This window comes from Nannobrachium achirus, assembly GCF_963921795.1.
Source record: "Nannobrachium achirus genome assembly, chromosome: 16".
Lineage (NCBI taxonomy): Eukaryota > Metazoa > Chordata > Actinopteri > Myctophiformes > Myctophidae > Nannobrachium > Nannobrachium achirus.
The window spans coordinates 33517332-33541046 of NC_137823.1; the positions used below are offsets into that span (position 1 = coordinate 33517332).

At 41.9% G+C, this 23715-nt stretch overlaps 2 protein-coding genes across 2 annotated transcripts in view; both read left to right on the forward strand.

Moving 5' to 3' along the window:
* sptlc2b (serine palmitoyltransferase, long chain base subunit 2b) overlaps positions 1-21276 on the forward strand; it is a gene marked incomplete at its 5' end in the record, with an annotated part of 31874 nt that extends 10598 nt beyond the window's left edge. The window contains 9 exons of the mRNA XM_080745293.1: positions 115-263; positions 2659-2783; positions 6012-6105; positions 6813-6918; positions 7876-8095; positions 9555-9681; positions 14779-14914; positions 15578-15707; positions 18040-21276. Coding sequence (XP_080601419.1) covers positions 115-263; positions 2659-2783; positions 6012-6105; positions 6813-6918; positions 7876-8095; positions 9555-9681; positions 14779-14914; positions 15578-15707; positions 18040-18156 — 1204 coding nt within the window. The 3' untranslated portion in view covers positions 18157-21276. The remainder of the gene's footprint in view (positions 1-114; positions 264-2658; positions 2784-6011; positions 6106-6812; positions 6919-7875; positions 8096-9554; positions 9682-14778; positions 14915-15577; positions 15708-18039) is intronic.
* Positions 21277-21830: 554 nt separating this feature from the next.
* The window catches only part of ism2b (isthmin 2b), a 29774-nt gene continuing 27889 nt past the window's right edge, over positions 21831-23715 (forward strand). Inside the window, exon 1 of the mRNA XM_080744314.1 lies at positions 21831-22428. Within this exon, the coding sequence (XP_080600440.1) occupies positions 22297-22428 (132 nt within the window). The 5' untranslated portion in view covers positions 21831-22296. The remainder of the gene's footprint in view (positions 22429-23715) is intronic.

Here is a 23715-nt window from a genome sequence, read left to right on the forward strand (position 1 = left end):
CTTATAGGCAACCTGCCACCTTGGCAGACGTTTCTAGCGTTCTTGAGTTTTGTCAGAGATGCTGACTCCCTCTTTCCTTATCTCTTTCTCTCTCGGTCGGTCTCTGTGTTTCAGGCACACTGGTAAGGTAGTGAAGGATGTGATCAACATGGGATCGTATAACTACCTTGGCTTTGCTGAGAACACTGGGCCCTGTGCTGATGCTGCTGTAGAAGTTACACACAAGTATGGCGTTGGAGTTGGCAGCACCCGCTATGAGATGGGTAAGGACGAAAACACTTATTCTGTATGCCATGGTTCCCCAATAGGCGGCCCACGGGGGGGTTCTGTCTGGCCCCCACCAACCCCAGTAAAAAATAAAATAAAATAAAAAAGTTTCGTAACCTAGACACAATTCAGCCCTTGGGGAAAACTAATTGGGGAACCCTGCTGTATGCGTTGACATCATCTAAGAGGGGCCCCATGCACTTAACATGTGCACTTAATGCTTTACTGTTAACTCAATTAGCACCGATCCCGAGAATACTCGTGAAAAATACTCGAGTAGCACATAGTGCCGATCCCGAGTATACTCGCGGAAAGTACTCTATTACTGTAACGGCGGTTCTCCTACCCTGTAGCCTGGCGGAAGGTCTTGAGACGATCGCCCTCGCCGATTCATCATCATCACGGATCCACGAGCACAAAATAGTAATCCCATAACATTGAGGCAGACAGGGAATCTCATCTTTAATGTCCATTATCTCAAAACAACACTTTTAAAGGGAGGATGGCTGTAGATTGAAAAGCACGATCCGCCATTACGCAACAGTATGTTGATGACGAGCGATTCCGGTGAATGACGTGATGACGTCAAACCGGAAGTGTTTACGCTATGGACTTCTGGCCTTCAAAATAAGACAACGGTCGTGGATGCAGCCTGCGGGAGGCACGCTGGACATTTTAATCTGTTAATTTCAGGAGCACTAAATGAGTTAAGATTTATATTTTGTTCGTATAGCCTATAGAAACTCCAAGGCTGTATTCTTCAGCCTGCTTCAGCATGTTTCTCCAACTAAAAGGGCCAAAAGAAAAACATCTTATATATCCAGAAGTCATAGACCTCCATTGTTGTCCAAAAAAGTGTTAAAACAAAAGCTGTACTGTTGCTTTGGTCAGCATAATTCAGCATCACAATTAACTTGGGCATTGTAATCCTCCCAGAACAACATTATGAATTGACGGTGAATGCTTTCAGAATGTAAACAAGGCAATGCACATGTTTGGTGACCGAAAATTGAAAAAGCATTCACTGTTGCTTCATAAAGTTGTTATGCCGACCCTGTCCTTGAAATGGCACTTAAGGTCAGTACGTCAGCTGCAGGACATTCCCAATCCCCAACTGCTTCTTTCCAAACTCTGGAAATAATAAACATGGAAGGTGTTTCCAGAACTCTAGAATAACTTTCTAATATTCCTGTGATTAGAGAAGTGCTGAAATAATAACTTTAATGCCTTTTTAACTCATTTAGTGCCACCCCTTTCACCACTAGAGGGCGCCCAGTGGCCAGAGAAAATCCCATAGAGATATGCTGGTATATGCAGAAGCCCTGCAGCCATGACTTGCCTGAACACTTTCCTTTGTGCATGACTGCATGTACAGGAAGAGGATGAAGTTAGCTTGAAGTTAGCTATTGGCTACCAAGCATTTTAGAAGCCTTATTTTCGTCAACTTAGCCATGATTAAACCTTGCACACCTCATGCATGGGAAAAAAACAGAGAAGAATGAGCTCTGAAAAATCCAATGCAATCCAGAGTGGATTTGTGCAGTTTGTTCACAGCTTTCAAACAAAAGAATCCGATTGGAAATCCGTTCAGGCATTCTTGAGATAATCGCCCTTATGTTTTACATGTAATGTAAACAAAAATGGCTGCCCTGTATGTTAGATGGGGTTGTATGGGGGTGGAACATGCAAAATCGCGATTGAAATCATGTTCACCAGATTTGATGGGGTCCAAAAAAAAAAAAAAAAAATTCAAAAAAAATTTTTTCAAAAAAAAAAAAAAGATTTTTTTTTTTTTTTTTTTATATCCCGAACTTGTTCGGGATAGGCACCCACTTGTTCGGGATAGGCACCCTGTGATACGATCATATATCCCGAACTAATTCGGGATAGGCACTCAATGAGTTAATGTCTCACACTGGGGTAAGCAAAATGGTAAAAGTGGTGAGTGTTTTTTGAGGCACAGCAAGATTGTAGAGTAGGAAATATAATGACACGGTGTACGGTGTAGACCATGCCGTCCATTAGCTGTGGGGCTTTCAAGCCTTGTTCGTTTTTATGCCTTGGGCAATGCTTTTGTTGAGCAGCTATTGTTTTGTTCTGTTGGTCTTGTCTGTTTATTTTGTGAAAGATAACAGGAGATTATAACTAGGTACATACAGTAGCTGAATGTAAATAGCAGGATAACCTGAAGGAGAATGTACTGAGTTACTGACCTCTATTTAATACTATTGTGCAGTAGTTTTTGAGTAAAACCAAAATCATTTCTAAAAATGGCAATCTTCGTAGGTATGACAAACTACCCTTGCATACCCTTACCCTTGCAACTGTACTGTAAATCACAACAATGTGGTGAATCATGATTACTGACACGGTTGCTTTTGTTGCCTGCAGGAAACTTGGACATCCACGAGGACTTGGAGCAGCTGGTTGCAAGGTTCCTTGGCGTTGAGTCATCCATGGCCTTTGGCATGGGCTTTGCCACCAATTCCATGAACATTCCTGCACTCGCTGGGAAGGTACGCGATTTCCTTTGTCTCCTGTTTGTAAACAATATCGTTATGGGACAGGCAGGATAGACAAGGGGATGAAGCCCCTTCTTATAAATAATGGGGGGGAAATAATCACTTCTGTCCGCTAGTTCCATGTTCTTTTCAACCCCAGGCTTTATATTCCTTAATATCTTTGACGCTCGCTGGACGCACACTTGGACGTTGGACGTCAACAAGTGTGTTCTGTTGATCGACACTTCAACAGCAACTCAGCAAAAATATAATGTTATGGGACAGGCAGCATAGACAGTGGGATGAAGCCATACAGTGACTATTGAATTGAACCTGCGTCAGTAGCCAGGGTTCTACTTCATTTGACTTCTGTGTTTTACTTTGTCTCCCACACCCTCCACCTAACTGCACATATTCCTTATCACCTTGCAGTTCCCTAAATAGCATTACTATAACCAGTTTTATACTTAGGCTCTGTGATCATTACCTGAGGTTATATGACTTAAGATTTCCTGGTAAGTTCAATTTCAGCCCATTTTCTATGCAAGGTGAAAAACCGGTTGGGCTTTCCAGTCACATGTAAGCAGCCCACACAGAGTTCAGACTGTTCCACAACACATCGGCTTCCGCCCCACGTTCTCAAAACATTCCGAGTTCAGGGGTGGGTCGCCTGTGTGTGTGGTATGTGGTTCATGTTAGCTGTTTTCACTCTTAACCCCAATGAATCAAGTGCAACACCTCTCACTTCCCCTATTCTTATGCAGCAGAGACGTTTTAGATGGTGTTTGGACAGGAAGTACAGGGAGTCGCTCGCCAAACATAACTGATTTTGAGCTAAAGCAATGCATTGTGTGATGAGGTATGAATCACTTTTAGGAACACATTTTTCCTGGCAGGACCAATTCAGAAAGAGACGTAACTTTCAACCTGGCGTCCCATGTCATTATAAGCGAAAATGTTTTCAAAATGTCAAATATAGTGAAAATTGCAGATCACAATGGTGATCCAGACCCTGATGAAGACCTCTTAGGTTGATACGTGTTGGTCATAACTTGTTGCCTTGCTCACTAAACGTGTGGTGCCCTGTAATTCTTTTCTTTGTAAGTCTGCTGTCCATACCTAATTGGAGCTAAGTACTTCTTTGAAAAACCTTTTTTTGTTCACAATGGTGATGTCTTATGAGCTTATAGATTTTTTTCACCACGTGCCACTGTCGTACCACAAAGTATGAAATTGGCTAAACCACTTAAACACTCAATACGTAGTAAACTTGACATTTGCTCCCTTTTCCCTCTACACCAAACTTCTTTGCTGAAAATCGCCGATCTACAAGCTCACAGCGTGCCTCAACAGTCGACACGTGAGCTTGTAGATCGGCTATTTCTGGCAATTGTTCGGCCAGAATATGGATGCTGGGGTTCAAGTGGTTAGAAAAAAGGCAGCGAGAGTGTCAGAAGAATCCAGTCACTGCCCTTTCTTAACAGAGATTGCATTTTATTTTTTGCCCATCCTTTCCTTGCCGATTCATATGTTCCCGTCATAACATAGTTGCCTGTTGTGTAACACATTAAATTATTCATTGACCAGAGGAAGCTGTGTGACCTGTGGAAAGCTAGAAAAGGTTTACAAAGCACATCCAAGACACATTAAAATAGAAAAATAGTCTTCCCCAGAGGAAGAGCTAAGATGCTGGAAACATCACTTTGGTGTGTTCTGTTAAATTAACTGTGGGAGCATGATTCAATGCGTGGACTAAACTTTTCTATTTTAACTTTATTATAGAAATATTTTACACTAAATGGTGTACTACTATATATAAATACCTTGTACTGTACATGTGGTTAGGATGTCATTGTTTCTACACACAACTAGAAACACATCTACTAAATAAACTTAGATGAGGTTAGGGGGTTTAAAATGTTTTGAACAGATTATGTTGTGGGGAGAGAGTAATATTTTTCATTCTTCTACTGTATGTTAATCCCCTGAGCAACCTAGTTTCCTCGTGTAAAAGAATAAGTAAGGTTCAGCAGTGCTTAAAGTGAATTTCCGGAATTCCAGCTATGCAGTAAGGCTAATTCAATCCTTTACTGTTACTGCTTAACATGCTTTTGGGACCGCTCTGAACTTGATTATTGTTCCACAGTGACTTTCTCTCTCAGCTGTGTGTGGGTTATTGTTAGCGATTAGGTGTTTCCTGCAATTCTCACACCCCTCGCTTTCCTCTCTTGATATGGAACTCAAAATAATCAACAGATTGCTTTTGCTTTAATCAAAGCCCAAAATATGGCCATGTTGGCAAAGGGAGAACTTAAGAATATAATGCTGTTTTAACACTGCTGTAGCTGTAGTCTACCATTCATTTTCAATGGAAGCCAGTGACATGATAAGACAAATAAGCGACGCCCGACGTGTGTAGCTGCTACAAAATCTACAAAGCTACAATCTATCTGAGTTGGCTTCAACTGCAGCTACAAAAGCTCATTTCTGATCGCTAGTTCCATCCATGTTCTTTTCAACCCCAAGCTTAATTTTCCTTCATATTTGTGTTGCTCGTTGGATGCAAACTTGATGATGTCAATACTGTGTTGATCTAGACTTCAGCAGCGACTCGGCAACAGACACAAAGCATTGCTTTGTAGTTTTGTATATTTTGTAGCTGCTAGGGTAGGGTGACCAGACATCCCGGTTTGGCCGGGACTGTCCCGTTTTCAAGCTGGGTGTCCCTACAAATATCTCTAAAACACTAATATGTCTGGTTTTCAACATTCATTACAAAATTGTTCCGGTTTTCGCCAGAATTAAAATAATAGTATATGTTTTCAGTGGTTGCATAGATGTTTATCATGTTCTTTTCATGTAAACATGCTCACCTAAACAATCAGAAAACATGAAATTAATTCTGTGTCTGAATTCAACGCTGAGACTGTTTGGCAATTACTCACTGCCTGTATGCAACCCTGCCGTGTGTATTTGCACGAACGTTAGAGAATGGGCACGCGCGTGCGCGGTAACGTGCACATTGCTTTGAGGGTCCCGGTTTTGGGCAACAGTGGTTCGCGTCCCGGTTTGAACGGCTGAAAATATGGTCACCACCCTACGCTAGGGTGAATGCAGCATTATCTTTATTTGTACCATTATAGCACCTCTTACACAATACAATATACTTCAAAGTGCTTTATGATATTTAGAATGCAATAGACAATAACAAAGTGATAACATGTTGTTGGTATATGTTTTTAGGGCTGTCTCATCCTGAGTGACGAACTGAATCACGCATCGCTGGTGCTAGGAGCTCGCCTCTCGGGGTCCACCATTCGAGTCTTCAAACACAACAGTGAGTGACCTCTAGTAACTAGCACATTACATAACAGTGACATAGGGTTGTTCCTGCTGTACCTTGTGGCATAGACACAGAATTGGATTAACAAATATTCTGGCCACTTAATTACTTTGCAGTATTTGCGAATGCTCTTACATGGCAGAAAAGGCTATATGTTTGACAAGGGTGTGTCTGCTGAAAGCTGTTGCGCTTACTACAAACAGACGTCATGCATCTATTTTGTTTACTATGCACGTTCACACAGCTGTGGGTGTGGCGTAACGTCTGTTAAACAGACCTCCATGCAGGATGGGATGGGGTTTCTCTTACAAACACACACACACACACACACACACACACACACACACACACACACACACACACACACACACACACACACACACACACAAACACTGGAGCCCTCACTGTCAGCAGCCTTGCAGATCTGAGTGATTGCTGTGTAAATCTCTCTGTGTGCTCCCAAGGGTCATTACCATAAAGAATTCACCATTATCCCGGGATCTCATGAATTTTCGTATTACAACAGGGAACAAAGTCTAGTCGGCATAGAACTAAGTCTAGTACTCGACAATAAAGGTTTATTCTGAAAATAAGCTCTTATCTTTCTATATCTTGTTAATTGATGGCAGCCATTTGCTGTTAAATCATGCTTTGTTAATGCTCATAAACCCCAACTCTAACCAATGTACTGTGGCTTACAGACATGCAGAGTCTGGAGAAGTTTCTGAGAGATGCCATCGCCCACGGCCAGCCAAGAACTCACCGACCCTGGAAGAAAATCCTCATTCTCGTTGAGGGCATATATAGGTAAAGAGTGACCACACATAATACTGAACAGTAACCGTTTAGTTAGGCATTGATTGACATTATCCCGCATATGAATACAGCTGCTGTGTGAAGAGTAGAGTCAACACTTTATACTTGATTTGTATAAAAATAGAATAGAATATATATTTTATTTAATTTTTATCCCACGATTTTGTTACCGATTTTCACCCAGTGCCAATTGCCTATGTAATCCTGGGCTCTGCTCTCCCTCTGCCACACCTGGGGAGACAACGGGCTGACCTCATGCTTCCTTCTATGCATGAGGAGTCCAGGAGTTGCTTCTTTTCACCTGACAGTGGGGATTTCCCCGGTATGGACGTAGCACGTGGAAGGAACACGTTATTCCAACCAGTTCCTTTCCCCTCCATCAGGCGCCCTGGCTGGCCAGGGGGAGGCATTATAGAGACCAGGATTACTGCATGTTTTTGTGAGGGTATCTACCCTGAATAGAATTCTTTTAATAAAATACAATTTTAAAAAAATAAACAGCTACAGCCCTTGCAGTATGAATAATCTAAACACAACAACAATGAACAACCCTTATGGAGCAGTTTGCTTCCTTTTTAGACAGTATGGCGCTTACATGAACAATGCAGTTGACCTCCCTGCATAGATTTCACTGCAGGTGGCTTTCAGCTGTCAACTTGTGTGTTTGCCTTGTCCTTTGTAATGTACTTACTATATAAAGGTGTTCAATCCGTTTGATCAATACAGCTCTCCGTGAAACGGCTTAACAGATCAATACGCTTGACTAATGTAAGGTTAATGGTGTGAGATGTCCATGGGGATTACAAAAGAAACTCTTCAGCTGCTAAAGAAAACATACACACGCGCACACATACAAATAGGGGACCTTGCTATTATGTGGTCAACAGTCCACATTAGATTGTTATAGTGTCAATGCCATATTTATGTACTGTTCTTTAATTCTTGCAGTATGGAGGGCTCCATTGTGGCTCTGCCAGAAGTCATTGCCCTGAAGAAGCGTTATAAGGCCTATCTGTACCTGGATGAGGCCCACAGCATCGGGGCCCTGGGCCCCAACGGCAGAGGGGTGGTTGACTACTTTGGCCTGGACCCCAAAGACGTGGACATCATGATGGGAACCTTTACTAAGAGCTTCGGTGCTGCGGGAGGATACATTGGAGGAAAGAAGGTAAGAGGCTTTACTCGTACTAGTGAATGTGTTGGAAAGAGAGGAGAGGACAGTCGTCAGGCATTCCAACAAACTGAATTGCCAGTGTTTGTGGGTGGGAAACCAGCAGGGTTTGTGTCCTTGTCACTATACTAGAGAATCCTACTGGTTGATCTGTTCAGCAGGGTGGGGGACTGGAGTAGATCTACAAGCTTGTCCTTTTTTAAATATAAAAAATACATTTTAAATCCTGCAGTATTGGTCATTTTATTAAAATAATACATTTTAAAATGGATTAAATCGATTTGTTTGATTAACTGTTGCACCCCTATTGTCTACTCCCCTCCCAGACTGAAAGTGTGGTGCAGGCAGACTAATTAGGATAAGTTGTAACCAAATGAAAACATAATTGGTTCCTGTGTCACTCGTGAGAGAGTCATTCACACCATGGGTTCTGTGTCATGTCCAGCGTACAATAAATCACAATTCAATCACAATTTCCCACAAAGGGGAAGTTTTGCTTCCTGTTTTGATGAAACAGTATGATATTCATATGATCTAATGTTTCAGTTGTGTAAAACTGTTCTTGAAGCTGCTACATCTATCCAAATTGAAAGGATTTTTAAAAGACGTGGTACAGAAGCAACAATAACAAACACATGTTTACAAGGCTTAATGATAACTTTGAAATCATTCTACAATGTAGCTTCTCACTACTGCCTGTTTGTGGCAGATGTTTGCCATGGCATCCTCTGTTTGCCAACATGGCTTGACCTACACGTCGTTTTTATTTTATTTTGTTTGTTTAGTCTGATCTGGTGTATAGCCCAGCCTACTCTATCAGGTAGTTTGCACACACATACATGCATACACTATTTCCGGATCAGCAACATGCAAAGTGAATTGATCCCATTTAACTAATACTCTGGTGCCCCCTGCTGGCTCAGCTAGTAAATTCAATGACTGTATTCTGAGATCAGTTTTGCATGTCATCCCACTTTTCTTCCAAGAGTTTCCTATCTGTCTTTACTGTCCTGTCTTAGAAGATCCACACTGATGTGGTCATTTTTTAGCCATTGACTAATAGCTATAGACTATATTCTTTGTTAGATTTTCTGAGGAAGCCATTGGATTCCTCAGAAGGTTGATTTCATTCTAGTATGAAAATCATCTTGCAGAGATTGAGATAGGTAATCCAACACACTAAATATCATTGTGTGGTTATTATATTAGGTAAATAGTCTATACATTGACAAACCAAATTCAAACATCCATGATGTCGTTTTTGAGAAAGTTTTGTACAAGGGCGTTTGACATTTATTGACGCCAGGGTTGGTCCTCTATTAATAAGATTGAAATGCCATCAATCTGCCATTTCGGCCAGGTCTTGCTCAGAGAAGGGTCTCAAGTGATTACCTGGTAAAACTTTTTCATTTAGTATTATTATTATTAAAAACAACTGTGATTTTTATCTTCACAGGAGCTGATCGACTACTTGCGGAGCCACTCCCATAGTGCCCTGTATGCCACCTCCATGTCGCCCCCTGTGGCTCAGCAGATTATCACCTCCATGAAGATCATCATGGGAGAGGACGGGACCACACTGGGTAAGCAGGGTGAATGTTGGCAAACTCCAGTGAGTGTGAAAAATCACTGCACGGATCCAATAGATTATTGTTGTATTAGCCAACGTTTGACAGATTGTCTTGGCGTACAGGACAGGAGATTAGCTACACATTCATATCGTCGTTGTCGGGCGGAAACCTCGTATCTCCAAGTTTCAAATTTGTACGTTCTATCGCAAAGTAAAGCCCTGCTTCATCGTACAAGGCCGTCGCACAAAAGTAGTGAAAACAGCAGATCTACAAGCACACAACGCCTCGCACCGAGGCGTTGTGTGCTTGTAGATCGGCTGTTTTCACTAGTTAAATCATTTTATAATGATAAATGCAAAACAAACGGTTATGGACATATAAGGTTTTCACCCGACAACGACGATATACAGTATCCTCTGCACCATCTGTGTTTACATAAGAAATAACTCGAAGGCATCCATCCATGATATCCAGCGATTTCTTTTCTTTTAGATGTTGAATCTTTTAGGGACCTGCAGGATGTTTGATGTTAGCATTCGTCTGAACACAGAGGTCATAGTGCAAGACTGATAAATGGTCTAGGTTAGCCTCTGCCTCTCCAGTCATGAGAAATGTAAGGTCGCAGTTGGTGTTTGGTGCTTGGCAGGTTGCAGGATCTGTTCTTTAACAGGCTTTTCTCTCCATTATGTTCCCTTGGATAGCAGCCAGTCGGCATTGTTGTCCTAGATTTTACCCCTAGTTTCTGGGTCACTTGGATACTGTCTGTTCTGGGATCACATGTGCCTGGCACAATCTCATGTCCATCTGTACCACAAGATGGCGCCATTGACCTGTTATTTGAATAAATGTGCTTAGTCTCCTACAAAACCATTGGTCTACTCTACAACATCATGTACAGTATTTCAAAATTGTTTTTGTAATCTGGTGCCAGCCTTGCTAGCTTCATACTGATAACATGGTTATTTAACTGTGTAATCAATCATTCGTGGTTGAGTGATAAGAGCTACTATCAATGATCAACCGCCAACTGGCAGATATGATATCAGTGAGCATGTTTAAGCTCAGGTATGATTCATGGGGGACAGAGAACTAATGTGATTCATACATACATCACAGCCCGCATCACATTTTGAGCAGCCTGCTCCAAGTTTTGTTATATTATCACATTCTTCATATGCTCATTAATTGCCCGTTTCAGCCACGTAACACTTTAATGTGTGTGTTTATTTCATCAACGCAGACAGAACGATGCAGGTTAAAGGAAAAGCAACAGAGAGGCTCTTTTGAAATTAACCGAATTAATGAATTATTGTTCATTTAAAATACATTTATCATATTGCACAGTTTAATATACAGTATTGTCCAGCTCTATCTCCCGGCAAGCCATTCTCATACCGCTGGTTTGAAACAGGCCCAAGATGACTGGAGCTCTTGAAGTGGTGCTGTGTTGACTCTCCCACACTCCCTTTATGGCTTTCAGATGTGTGTGTGTGTGTGTGTGTGTGTGTGTGTGTGTGTGTGTGTGTGTATATGTGCGTGCGCGTGCGTGCGTGCCCTCCAGCTGGGTACAAAGCGACATGGCACTGAGGGCCAGAGATCGAACTCCGTTGGGTTAATCTATTATCTCTGTTATGTGTGCACACGCACGTGCACACACACACACACACACACACACACACACACACACACACACACACACACACACACACACACACACACACACACTAGGTCACTGTGAGAGTTTATTGTTCCTTGAGGGTGGCTCCCCTTAACTCCCAACAGGCCTCACAGTTATAGCAGCCCTTAGAATGCTGCTGATATTATAAGATCAGATCCCTCCGCCCACTCACTCCTCCAGTCCTGTTTTCTACCACTCGGCAGAAGAATAAACTTCTGAACCTGTGTCAGTGCTTCAGAAACAACCTCCAGGTCCTCCGTCCTTCTCCTTACAGTGTCTGCACATCCATCAGCTCTTTCCAGGCCACTCTCTGAGGAGGGGATTGTGGGAGTGTAGAGGGGGGGAGCATAACGGCTGACCTTGCACTGTATCCTGGCTTGACAGGTTTTCCTAGTGGAAGAGTAACAGTGACAGCGTGATTGGTTGCAGCCCAGTCAGTGTTTGAAATAGAGCAGCCTTTGAAGTCGCTGCCGCCTGACGCGAAGTCGAAGCGACAGACGATCCTTGCTTGATCCCCGGCAAACGTTGTACGGCAGCGTTTTTGACTATAGCTGAGGAGCGGCCGGCCGTTGGTTCCCAGGCACGGGCCGACATCAGAATGGCTTTCTTGTCGTTTGAAGTCTCGCATCAGTCAAGTATGTGGACAGGACATAAGGACACAGGACATAAGGGCATTCCTCAGCACAGGCCCAATATGAAAGGAATGCCAAAGCATTTGAAAAGCAAGTCTGCCTGTGTATCAGAGGTTACTGGTCTTCTTTCTTTTTTGGAGCTGTGTGAAGCACAGGCTCCCTATACGTGGCTGTGTGGGTCTGTGTGTCTGTCTGTCTGTGTGTGTGTGTGTCTGTATGTAGCCTGAACTTCCTAAACTTCGGCACGCTACTAGTCCCACAGTTTTGCCACCACACACTCGCGCCATATGTCAAATCGACCGGCTTACTCGGGAATCGTGGGCTAGTAACTTGCTAAGAGAAAGGTTCAATAGTTTAATTGATATTAATTTATTAGTGAATTAATTTTCCCCATTGACTTATAATGGGAATCGCAAAAACTCACATTCAATTATTTGTCTCTCGCAAACCATAGGGGCTAGAGTTTCAAGACTTGGAGAGGAGGTTCATAATGACTTCAAGGATTAAATAAAAAAGAATTGTGTCATTTGGCCGCATGGTGGCGCCATAACACCCCACTTTACGTTTTGGCCTGTAACTCTTGAACCGTAGGTCGGAAAATTAAAAATATTTTTTCCCTGGATTCCTTGGGTCATGACGCATCTCCCCATATAGGCCACGCCCATTTGCGCCATGATAGATTTTCCGCCATCTTGAATTTTCTCCAAAACACACTTTTTGCTCCTTTTCCTACATATTTTCTTCAAATGTCACAAAAATCGGTACACATGATCCACACACACACACACACACACACACACACACACACACACACACACACACACACACACACACACACAGCTCCACTTCACACGGGTGTGATTTTTTTCCTTCTTTTTTATTCTTAACTAATCACTCAGTGCTGAGAATCACTTTGGATTCCTAAACTTAAAAAAAGAAGGGAAAAAAAATCTGGCTGAATATCATATTGTCGCTGTCAGGCGGAAACCTTGTATGTCCAAAACCCATTCAGGAAATGAAAAAGAATTTCCATTTCAATAGATCCATTGTAGTTATCATTTAGTAGAGATTTGAGATTTTTCTTTGGTTAAATATCTATAAAAACGGTGTATGGCGAAGTATAAAATAAGGCATTGATTTATGAAAAAACTAAAAGATGGCATATGGAGATACAAGGTTTCTGCCCGATAGCGATGATTTCAGACTTTGTTGTGTCTCGGGGTGCTTTGAAGCCGTCGTGTTTCTGTTGTGGATTTCAACACGGCCCAGCAGATGTTGGTTGTTGTTGGCACTTTGAGCCAAGCGCTTATTTATTTGGATAAGATGTTATCTCCAGATGCATGGCAATGTGAGGGCCTTTGAGTGTAGCAATATGCCGCTGTGACTGCGCACATTTGAAGCATGTTTAGTTTCACCCCACTCTTGACCTTTTTAACTTGCAGTTTGTTTCCAAAGGCAAGTAGCGTAGGTCTTTTTTGCAAATATGTGTCTGTCATTAATGTCAACTGAGATTTGCACAGCCTTGTGTGCTGCTTTTTATAAGGCATTAATGCCTAAAAAGCTTAATCTATACTCTGTAGTACGACAGTGTCAGTTGCCAAAAAGAATAGATCTACAAGCTAACAACAATGGCGTGTCCCACCATGCCACATTGTTAGCTTGTAGATCTGTTCTTTTTGGCAAGTGGGACACTTATGCCATGGCTACACAGAGCTGGATTTTTCAGATATCCCGGTTTTTCAGATATCCACATAGAAAAATATCTAGGTCCACACGGAGCTGGATATTTCATATATCCCGGTTTTTCAGGTATCCACATAGAAAAATATCTAGGTCCACACGACAAAGATATCTAGGTCTAAAAGCACACACACAGTAAAGTCTTCAGAGATATCCGGGTTCCCTGTCTACACGGATCCAGTGAATCAGATATTACATGTAGCCATGGCTACACAGAGCTGGATATTTCTGAAGCTAGACATTTTTTTGTGCTGTTGGGGCTTGCAGCCACACGAAGCTGTATATTTCGGCTGTGAAACTGGATATTTTTTAAACCGGATAAATAAGTGGAGAGATTGAAAAATATCCGATTCACTGGATCCGTGTAGACAGGGAACCCGGATATCTCTGAAGACTTTACTGTGTGTGTGCTTTTAGACCTAGATATCTTTGTCGTGTGGACCTAGATATTTTTCTATGTGGATATCTGAAAAACTGGGATATATGAAAAATCCAGCTCTGTGTAGCCATGGCCTTAATTGAAGCATATATATCATACTGTTTGTCCATGTAAAATTACCATGCCCATTACTGAAGGTGTGCAACAGCCATAGCCAACAAACGTTAATACACTCTTTTAGATGCAGATCTCAATATATTTATTCCAAGTATCTACTGTAACTTGATTACTGCTTCCACAGCCAAAGAGACTGACTGTCTATAAACAATCTGACATTATGTCACGGATGCATGTAATATACACATTTCACACAGAGCCATCCATGGTAAAGAGAGATGACACACATGAACAGAGCACATTTACGGATATGACCCCACACCAGTGGGTGAGGCTTGTTCAGACTACATATCAAGAATCAACTTTACTTTTTATTTGTTTTATTTTATTTTTTGCACTGGCAGATTCGTCTGGTTTCCGGGATAGCTGAACTAGGCTTGCCTAGTTCGACTTATTTTTATAATTAATTGTCCGTATTTTAAAATAATTTTTAACATTGCACTTCTGTTAGCAGCTGTTATTACTTCTCTTCTGAAACACTTCTCTTTTTTTATCCTGCCCAGGTGCAGATCGCCTTAGACAGCTGTCAGAAAACACCACCTACTTCCGCAGGAAACTGGACGAGGCAGGCTTCATCATCTACGGCAACGAAGACTCCCCTGTTGTACCCATGATGCTCTACATGCCTGCAAAAATAGGGTAGGTGTCTGCGATGCCTATGCAAAGAATTTGTGTCCATTATGTTATTTAGATTATTTAGATGGTGGTGGTTCTCAATCTTTGACATTTGATGTCCCCTTAACTTTTGGTTCCATTTGTACACTGTCAAATCGAATCAAATGTACACTGTCAAATGGTACACACTACACAGTCAAAGTTACAGACTTGTAAGGGTCAATTTAGGCACCCATAAAGGAACGTAGAGAGTCCCTGAAAACGACTTTGAGAACCACTGATTTAGATACATGTAGCCTTGAGCTTTTGACTTATACACAGATGCTAATCATAATTAAGTTCATTTGTAGCACTTGTTTTCTTGCCACTCTTGTTTACTTAACCAATTACCCTGTTGTTGGTTGACTAAGGTTCGTGCCATTTTGCACATTGTCACAAGTAACAACTGGTAAATATGATGTGAGACAACTGCATCTAAGCACTTTTCTCATTACTTGTGTTGCTCACGTTTAGGACTTCTCTGACTAGCCACTGTCATTTCATATTAACAGGAGATAATAACTTAAACGGAGTCATACATAAAGAGAGAGAGCGAGATAAGGATGGCCTGTGTCAGGGAGGGATAATGAAAACATCACTTTAAGTTCTTAACCAAGTCTTTGCCTTTCGTCCCAATGTGTTCTGCAGAGCGTTTGGCAGGGAAATGTTGAAGAGAAACATCGGCACGGTGGTGGTTGGCTTCCCCGCCACGCCCATCATCGAGTCCAGGGCACGCTTCTGCGTGTCGGCCGCCCACAACAGACACATGCTCGACACGGTGAGTCAGAGCTTAATCGGTTCAAAAACCTGAACCGTGTGTGTGTGTGTGTGTGTGTGTGTGTGTGTGTGTGTGTGTGTGTGTGTGTGTGTGTGTGTGTGTGTGTGTGTGTGTGTGTGTGTGTGTGTGTGTGTGTGTGTGTGTGTGTGTGTGTGTGTGTGTGTGTGTGTGTGTGGAACACACCATCCCCTGCGATGTGTTTCTGCAACAGCAGTCATAGGTTGCCACATTGGTCACTCCCTGTATCTCTGTGTGTCTCTGTCTCTCTCTCTCTCTGTTAGGAGAGGTAAGAAAAACATTGTTTCGTGGATTATGTGAGCTGTACACGTTTGTTTGAAGCCACTTGGGTTCCACTACTGGAAGGCAACAGCCGTTAGGTTTAATATGTGTCATTTATATTTGACATCTCAAAGACGTTTAGCCACTGCCTTTTTATCCACAATGGCTTTCAACAAAAGCAGCAACCATAAAACGTCCAATTTCCTTACAGACATTATAAATAATAACTAGGAGTGAACACCACACCCGTAGTACCTAGATGCGAGAAATATGTGTCCATTCGTTTGTATGCGACGCGTCTCTGTAGTTCACGTAAAAAGAGAACCGTCCAACTTCAAACTTGGCCAGCGCATCGGCGACAACCAGAGGGAGTGTTGTGTCCTGTTTTGCGTCGTCGGTTGGCGGTTTTCCACCAATCCAACCGATACGCCTATATATAGTCATTATGGAGATCAGATAAGGCTGATATTTAAGGAAAACTTGAGAAGCCTTTCAAAATGAAAGACATCTCAGGATCTTGTGGAATATTGTTATGAAACTCACTTTAGCCGTTAAAAGAATGGATTTGATTACTCTTGACATGACATTAGAGCATGCTTTTGATCCATGGACCATCATGTGTTTGGACTCGCTACTCTACACTGGTGAGAATGACGTTTTCCTCCCAGCAGTTTGGGTTAGCCAGTCAGTTATGCCTGTCTACTGGCTGTTACAGAGTGAGAGAGAGTGTGTGTGTGTGTGTGCGTGTGTGTGTGTGTGTGCGTGCGCGTGCACGTTATCCAATACAGGCATCCAATATGTCCTTTTTTATTATAGTAGATCTTGGAAGGCTGATAGCTCTGTAAATATTACAGCATGGCTCAGACAGACAGCTTTGATTTGGGCTGCTCTGTCTCTCCAGAGACACTTCATTCATCTCACTGAGGAGTATGTCAACACCATTTTTAATAGTCCATTTAAAGGGCATCAGCTTCACTTTGTTGAACGCTACGAGGAGCCGCTTTTTCCGTCTTTGGAAACCCACCCTTTCTCTTTTTCTCGCTCTCTCTCTCTCTCTCTCTCTCTCTCTCTCTTTACCTCCTCCTCTCCCCCTTCTCAAACCGTGGAATCAGAAATAAGGTCAGGAGGGAAGGTAAATTGTTTCCAGGTGTTCAGCAGTGTATGCAATGCAGATACAGCCTCCTCTGGAAAAGGAGTGGAGGAATCTCTGCTCGGTTGTTTTGTTTTCCCGCATTGACTTCTCTCTTCTCTGTGCACCTTTTTTCCCCAGAGTTCCTTCTCCTCTTTGCTTGTATCAATCCCGACATGATTAAAGGCTAAACAGTCAGGGATGATGAGGGTGTTTATTGTGAAACCTGCTAAAAGAAAACTTTTTGGCTTTGCATAATGTATCGGGCTTTTCCGGCATGTTACCCTTTCATTTGTCTCTCTCTCTTCCATGGATCAATGTGATACATGCATCTTCGACACCCTTTAACCCATTTAGGCCTAGGATTATTGACTGCTTTAACTACTGAAAAATAGCAGATATACAAGCTCACAGCGCGGCACCGAGTGCCGCGCTGCGAGCTTGTAGATCTGCTATTTTTGAAAAATCGTGAAAATGTGTGCAAGTTTTTCAATATATATTTTTCAAAGCAGACTTTTGTAACTCAAATCTCTGCTTCTGGGGGGTCCCTGGAACAACATATTTTGAGATAAGGGTCTGCGGCCGAAAAAAATTGATTTTGGGGGTCCTTGACATGAAAAAATTTGAGAACAGCTGATTTAGAGGAAGGATTTAGAAGTCGGGTCAAAGATCGGGTCAAAGATATTCAAAGACTTCCACACATTTTCCAGTTTTTTCAAAAATAGCAGATCTACAAGCTCGCAGCACGGCACTCGTGCCGCGCTGTGAGCTTGTATATCTGCTATTTTTCAATAGTCAAAGCATAAAATATTGGTTAAAGTGGTTCAAATCTAACACGACTCGGGCGCGTTCCAGGTATTTGAGAGTTAAATGGGCCCAAATGAAGGTTCAGGGTCAGTAATGTCCATCCTGTTCCATTTGCAGGCATTGGAGGCCATCAGCGAGGTGGGGGACCTGCTGCAGATCAAGTATTCCAGACGTTGTGAACAGCTCCTGTCCTCCTCGGGATGGATGTCCGAGGAAAGTCTGCTTCAGGATTAAGCTAGTTCTGTGTATCCCCATCCACTCCCCATCTTTGTTCCCCGTCTCCCAACATCCTCATCGCCTCAAATTCACTCTGACCATATCCTGAACCACCTGGCTCTCCATCTCCCCAGCGGGCGGCTCACTGGAACCAAAGTATTCAGTGGGTCCAACCCGCCTTTGTAAAACCTCAGACGCTAACATTTTGTTACCCGGCATTCTGAAACCTATCCAACTGTATCCCCGAGAAGCCAAAACAGTCACCACGGTCATTTTGTGTTAGGAGCTGTTCATTCTTTCCCCTAACTTATTGTGACCGCAGATTTGTGTCAGACCTAACGTCACATCTTACGTGTGCACAGCACACTTTGAATTCTTATTGTATTATTTGTGAAATAATATTGGCAACAACAATGCGGAGTTACTTTGTAATGAAAACAAACTGTATGGCGGGAACAGTAGACAGGAAGTCCTGATAATGGTTTTTAACTGCTATTGCAGCTGGGGAAGAAGATATAAATGAAAAATACGTTTATATTGATAGTTTTTGATGCTCACAACAGTAAACATAGTAGATATATGTAAATATTATTTATCCCAACGTTTGTGGAACGCTGCCTCAGGGTAGCATCCCAAACCTCAAAGATACTTTATTTCATAGGAGACAACATAACCATGTGCTCTCCATATGTATTTATCTGATCGCTTTTCTTTTCCCTAATCAGTCTTACTTGAACAGCATAGAGTATTGGGTTCTTTCCATAACCAAAGGATGAATATATAAATTATATATAGGAATTATATACTGTATATGTATAGATATATTTTATACTGTTGTCTTAAAATGTAAAGTACCTGTTCAGATGAAAACCGAAACTCAAACCAGGGAAAGAACCCAGTCGGAGAACAAGGAGTAGTTTTTACAACTTATTTTCTAGAGATATTTTTCAGCCTTATTTACTGTTTACACCTGCACTCAACAAAACTTGAGCCTTGATGTCTTTAACATTTCTACATGCTAATGATGCTAAATGTGATTGATTTTTGCTTTTTTTAATCCGTATCTCACTCTCACATAAGTGCTTTGTTGTTGAATCAGCGTTGATGCCAATCCTTAAAACCATCGTGACACGCTGCAACCACCCGTCTGTATGTATGATGACAATGCATCCGTGCTTATCTGATGTACAGAAAGCTTTATTTATTTAAATAGCCTTTGTTTTTTTTTTGTTTTTTTACTTTAGGCTGTCTGTTTTCTTTTTTCTTTCTTTCTTTTTTGTGATGTATGTTTTTATCGGAACGGCAGCTTCAAATGCGTCCCAGTGTAACTTGTTTTAACTGACTACTACACGTCTCAACCACTTGATCCCTATGCCTCCCTTTTCTGGTCATGTCATAATCGGCGGATTTTGGCCAAAATAGCCAAAGTGGTTAAAGACCGTATTGGTGTTCTGGAATGTTTAGACCAGTGTTTCTCAAATTTTCAAATTGCAAGGTCTCCCCTTAACTCTGACAGTGTACAAAATGGAACCAATTGAACCCGTTACGGTTAATTTGCATACTGTCAGAGTTACAGACTTGGGTCAATTTAGAACCCCCTAAACTAAAGGAACCCAGAGAGTCCCTGGAATCCACTTTAAGAACCACTGGTTTAGACAATTGACAATAACTCACGGTATACTTGACATTACTGTACTCCAAATCATACCTTTTTTCAGGTTTATCAATAAATAATTTTAATTCAAACTTTGAGGTGATGAACTCGCCTTAATTTCAGCTAGCGTTTTCAAACAAATCCACGATTTCAACTTCCTTTAAACTCGACACTAATGTACTTTTGACAGCAACAAAAGAACTGCAACAAAAATGTCAATATCAATCTCCAGCATCTGCCGAATCTCCACAAGTTGAATTTCATACCATAATGAAGTGAATAAAAAACAGTGATGGTATTCTTTGGGAAATGGTCAAGATCAAGTATACTGTCAGTGGGATGAACTTTCCAGACCACCTGTTTGGTCTGTTAACACTTAAACTCTTTACTGTACTCCGTTTTCCAGATTCCTACGGGCTCTATAATAGAGCCACTCATGTTTGCACGATACACTAAATATCCTTGCAAAAATAACTGATCTACAAGCTTGTAGATGTGTTATTTTTGTCAAAGGACTATAGGGATGCTAGGGTTGAAGTAGTTAACTTCAGTGCTCGAACTACTGACAGGCATTGTAAATGCACAGATGACGTAGTCACTGAACTTTGCAAGCTTTGTTTGGACATGCTTAAAATGTCAAAACTTTTTTTTTTAATCCCACCTTCCTGTGAACATCTTAACTAAAAGGCATTCCACATTGACATGCTTTCCACTGTTTGTGTTTTACGCTGTTATGTTTCTGTGTGTACCTGTACCAATATAGAGCGGTCACCTCTACATATGGTATGTATGTACTATGTACATGTAAGGGTTAAACATCCTGTTCATGCACGCATGTTTATGTTCTATCAATTTGTTCATGTGAAATAGTTTGTTGATTATTTGGCCACATCTGCGTTGACCAGTTGCAAAGCTGGCTGTGTGGCACTGGGACCATACCTATAAATATATATATTAAGATGACTAAATGCAACGCCCAGATGCTTTTATCGATTTAATTGTGTTTTGCCTTTTAACACTATGGCAACTTTAAGGGTCACTTTTACAGTACATTCATTGTGTTCATTGTTGCATTGCCTTCTAGCGATGGTCAGTCCAAAAATGGTTATTAGATTATTCTGAATTCCGTTTTCTGACGATATTGAAACTTTTTTGCCTCATGTTAAAGTTTCTTTTCAAGCTATCTGGGAGACCCCACAATATGTCAAATGTTTTTTGTTTGTTTTTTGTTTTTTCAAGACAATGTGATCACTCTGAGGAACATGACAGTTGCTCTCAGGACGGTTTCTGAGTTTGAAATGTACATATCCACTACAAAATGGAGACATCTCAGATTGTTGGAAGCTCTTTGTTGAAGTAACATTGTTAAATGTACAACAAACAGACCTGTGAGCCGACTGTAGTGACCATGGAAACTTCCTTATCAGTTGTTTTTTTGCCCTTGGTAGAGTTCAGTGTATTTTGGTTGAAGATAAACCACTTAAAAGGGGGTTGTAAACCATGATGTATGTTGACCATGCTGTTGGAAACTGCTGCAAAGATTAAATCTTTCTTTTTATCAAGTTTTGGAATGGGTCTCTCTGTTTACTTGCATTTTACACGGCACATAATTAGCACAGCAAAGTCTGTACTAACAAGTCTAAATGTTATAATGACCCCTGGGCCCCTGGACCCTATGGCCTGGAGGCATTATCGATAATGCAGGTTGTATGACAAAAATGTATGAGTTTAATTGCGCCCCTCATTGCGCCTCCATACACTTCGCTGAATCCTGCTCCATGTTAACCTGACATTCCTGTACACCCCTACCCCCTCTCAGGAAACAAGACCCCCCCCCCACCCCCCCAGTGCTCTGGGCAATGGGCACTCCCCCTCCTTCAGCATGGGGGGGACAACATCTTCTGAAAGCGTGCGTAAAGGTTGACCCAAACCCGGGATGTTGGCCGCACACTCACACGCACGCGCGTCACAGAACCTGTGCCATTGAAACTAACTGATGGATTACATGAGCGTCAGAGATAAATACGCACGGGGACGGCATACTATTCGCTCCAGATGTCAGAGCATTGGAGAAAAAAACACCACCCACCCACGACGAGAAACGACTCACATTTTTAAAGTAGTTGAATAAAGCGGACGCGGGGATATATTTGCGTGGGTATTTGGGTGTTTTTGCTGCTACTTAAATGGGTCTTTATGGGGAATGTTGACCTGGACCCAGCATACGGACACTCAGGCTAGCAGCGCATTGGAGACGTGCGGCTGGACACTGGAGCGCTGCTTCATACAGAGCTGACAACTCTGATAACTTCACTCGTCCCGAGAAGACCAATCAACCGCAAATCGAGGAAAGAAACGGGAGAATTTCGATCGTTGAAAATCGAAACAATTAAGCGGAGAAAAAGCAGTTGGAGTTGCAGTCAGAGTAGCATTTACGAATCTTCCTAAAGGGAATCCTTTTTTTATTTAATTTTTCTTCTTCTTTCTGTCAGAGGAGAACGAAGATGCGTCAAGTCGCAGGAACATCTCAGATGCTGCTGATGTTTTGGTTAATACTTCTAGTAGGTTTTGTAACGGGCTTTCCCACCAGACACAAGAATGTTGGCCATAAACTCCACAATGGCGTATCTTTAGAGGTAAGTTGTTTTAATGGATTATATGTTATGTTTGTCATGCATGCAAGAACGTTGATGAGCAACAAGTTCCTTAAAATTCCTTAACTATGCTCTGTGATTGGTTGGTTGGTTGGTTGGTTGGTTGATTGATTGATTGATGATACACGGGCTATATAAAAGAAAGCCGAATGGCTTGTTTACATTGGGGTCCTTTGTACTCAATTCAAAGGGGTACCATTTCTGCATTAATTGGCCGGGAGGTGATATCACACCTGCACCCGATAAAATATTTGTTAAAATGTTGCATTGTAGACAAGTTGATTGACGGCAGGCTATGTATTATTCCCATTCATTGCTCAAGTGTTTTCAACCATAGATGGGCTATATAATAATAATTACCCCTGCATTTATGAATATAGGCGCATGAACTGCAATTTCTTTTTTTTATATAAATCCGTGTTCAAGACAACATAAGTGTATTGTCCTATACTGTTACATAACGTTTTATAGTCGCTGAATAGGCCTAATTAAGTCAATCAATAAAATTACCTCAAATTAAATCACAGTGTAATTTCTTCCGGAAAGCAGGTGGTCTACAGCATTATTGTTCTCCTCCTCTCCATGTATAGTAAGGTATTGAAGAGGGTTTGACAGCTCTGGCCATTAAAGCAAATAATAAATCCAAATACTGCAGTTTGCGTTAGGCATGGACATATATGGATATCCAAGTCTATAAGAGTGTGTGTGTGTGTGTGTGTGTGTGTGTGTGTGTGTGTGTGTGTGTGTGTGTGTGTGTGTGTGTGTGTGTGTGAGAGAGAGAGAGAGAGAGAGAGAGAGACAAGCACGCGCGCGTGCGTTGAGCGCGTACGTGCTCGTTGGGTCTGTGCGTTTTGCCTTTGAACCCTGCCTCCCCCCTCCTCTCCTGTGTGGCCTCCTCCTGTAAGCAATTGGGTCTATCCTAGCAGCCTGTCTTATTGACGTTGGATGTCATGTTTGATTGATGTTAGAGATGTCGAAGAGGGAGTGCTAGAATAGAACAGACAGATAGATTTAAGGAAGAAGAGGAATCAGATAGGGGAGAGGGAGAGAAGAATATCTCACTGTCTGGCAGAAACCTCATATCTCCAAGTTTCAAATTTGTACACATGTTCAAATTTGTTCACAAAGTAAAGCACTGCTTCATCATATGGCCATGGTGGCACAAACGCAGTGAAAACAGCTGATACAAGCACACAATGCCTCGCGGTGCGAGGCGTTGTGTGCTTGTAGATCGTCTGTTTTCACTAGTTTAAATCATTTTAAAAATGA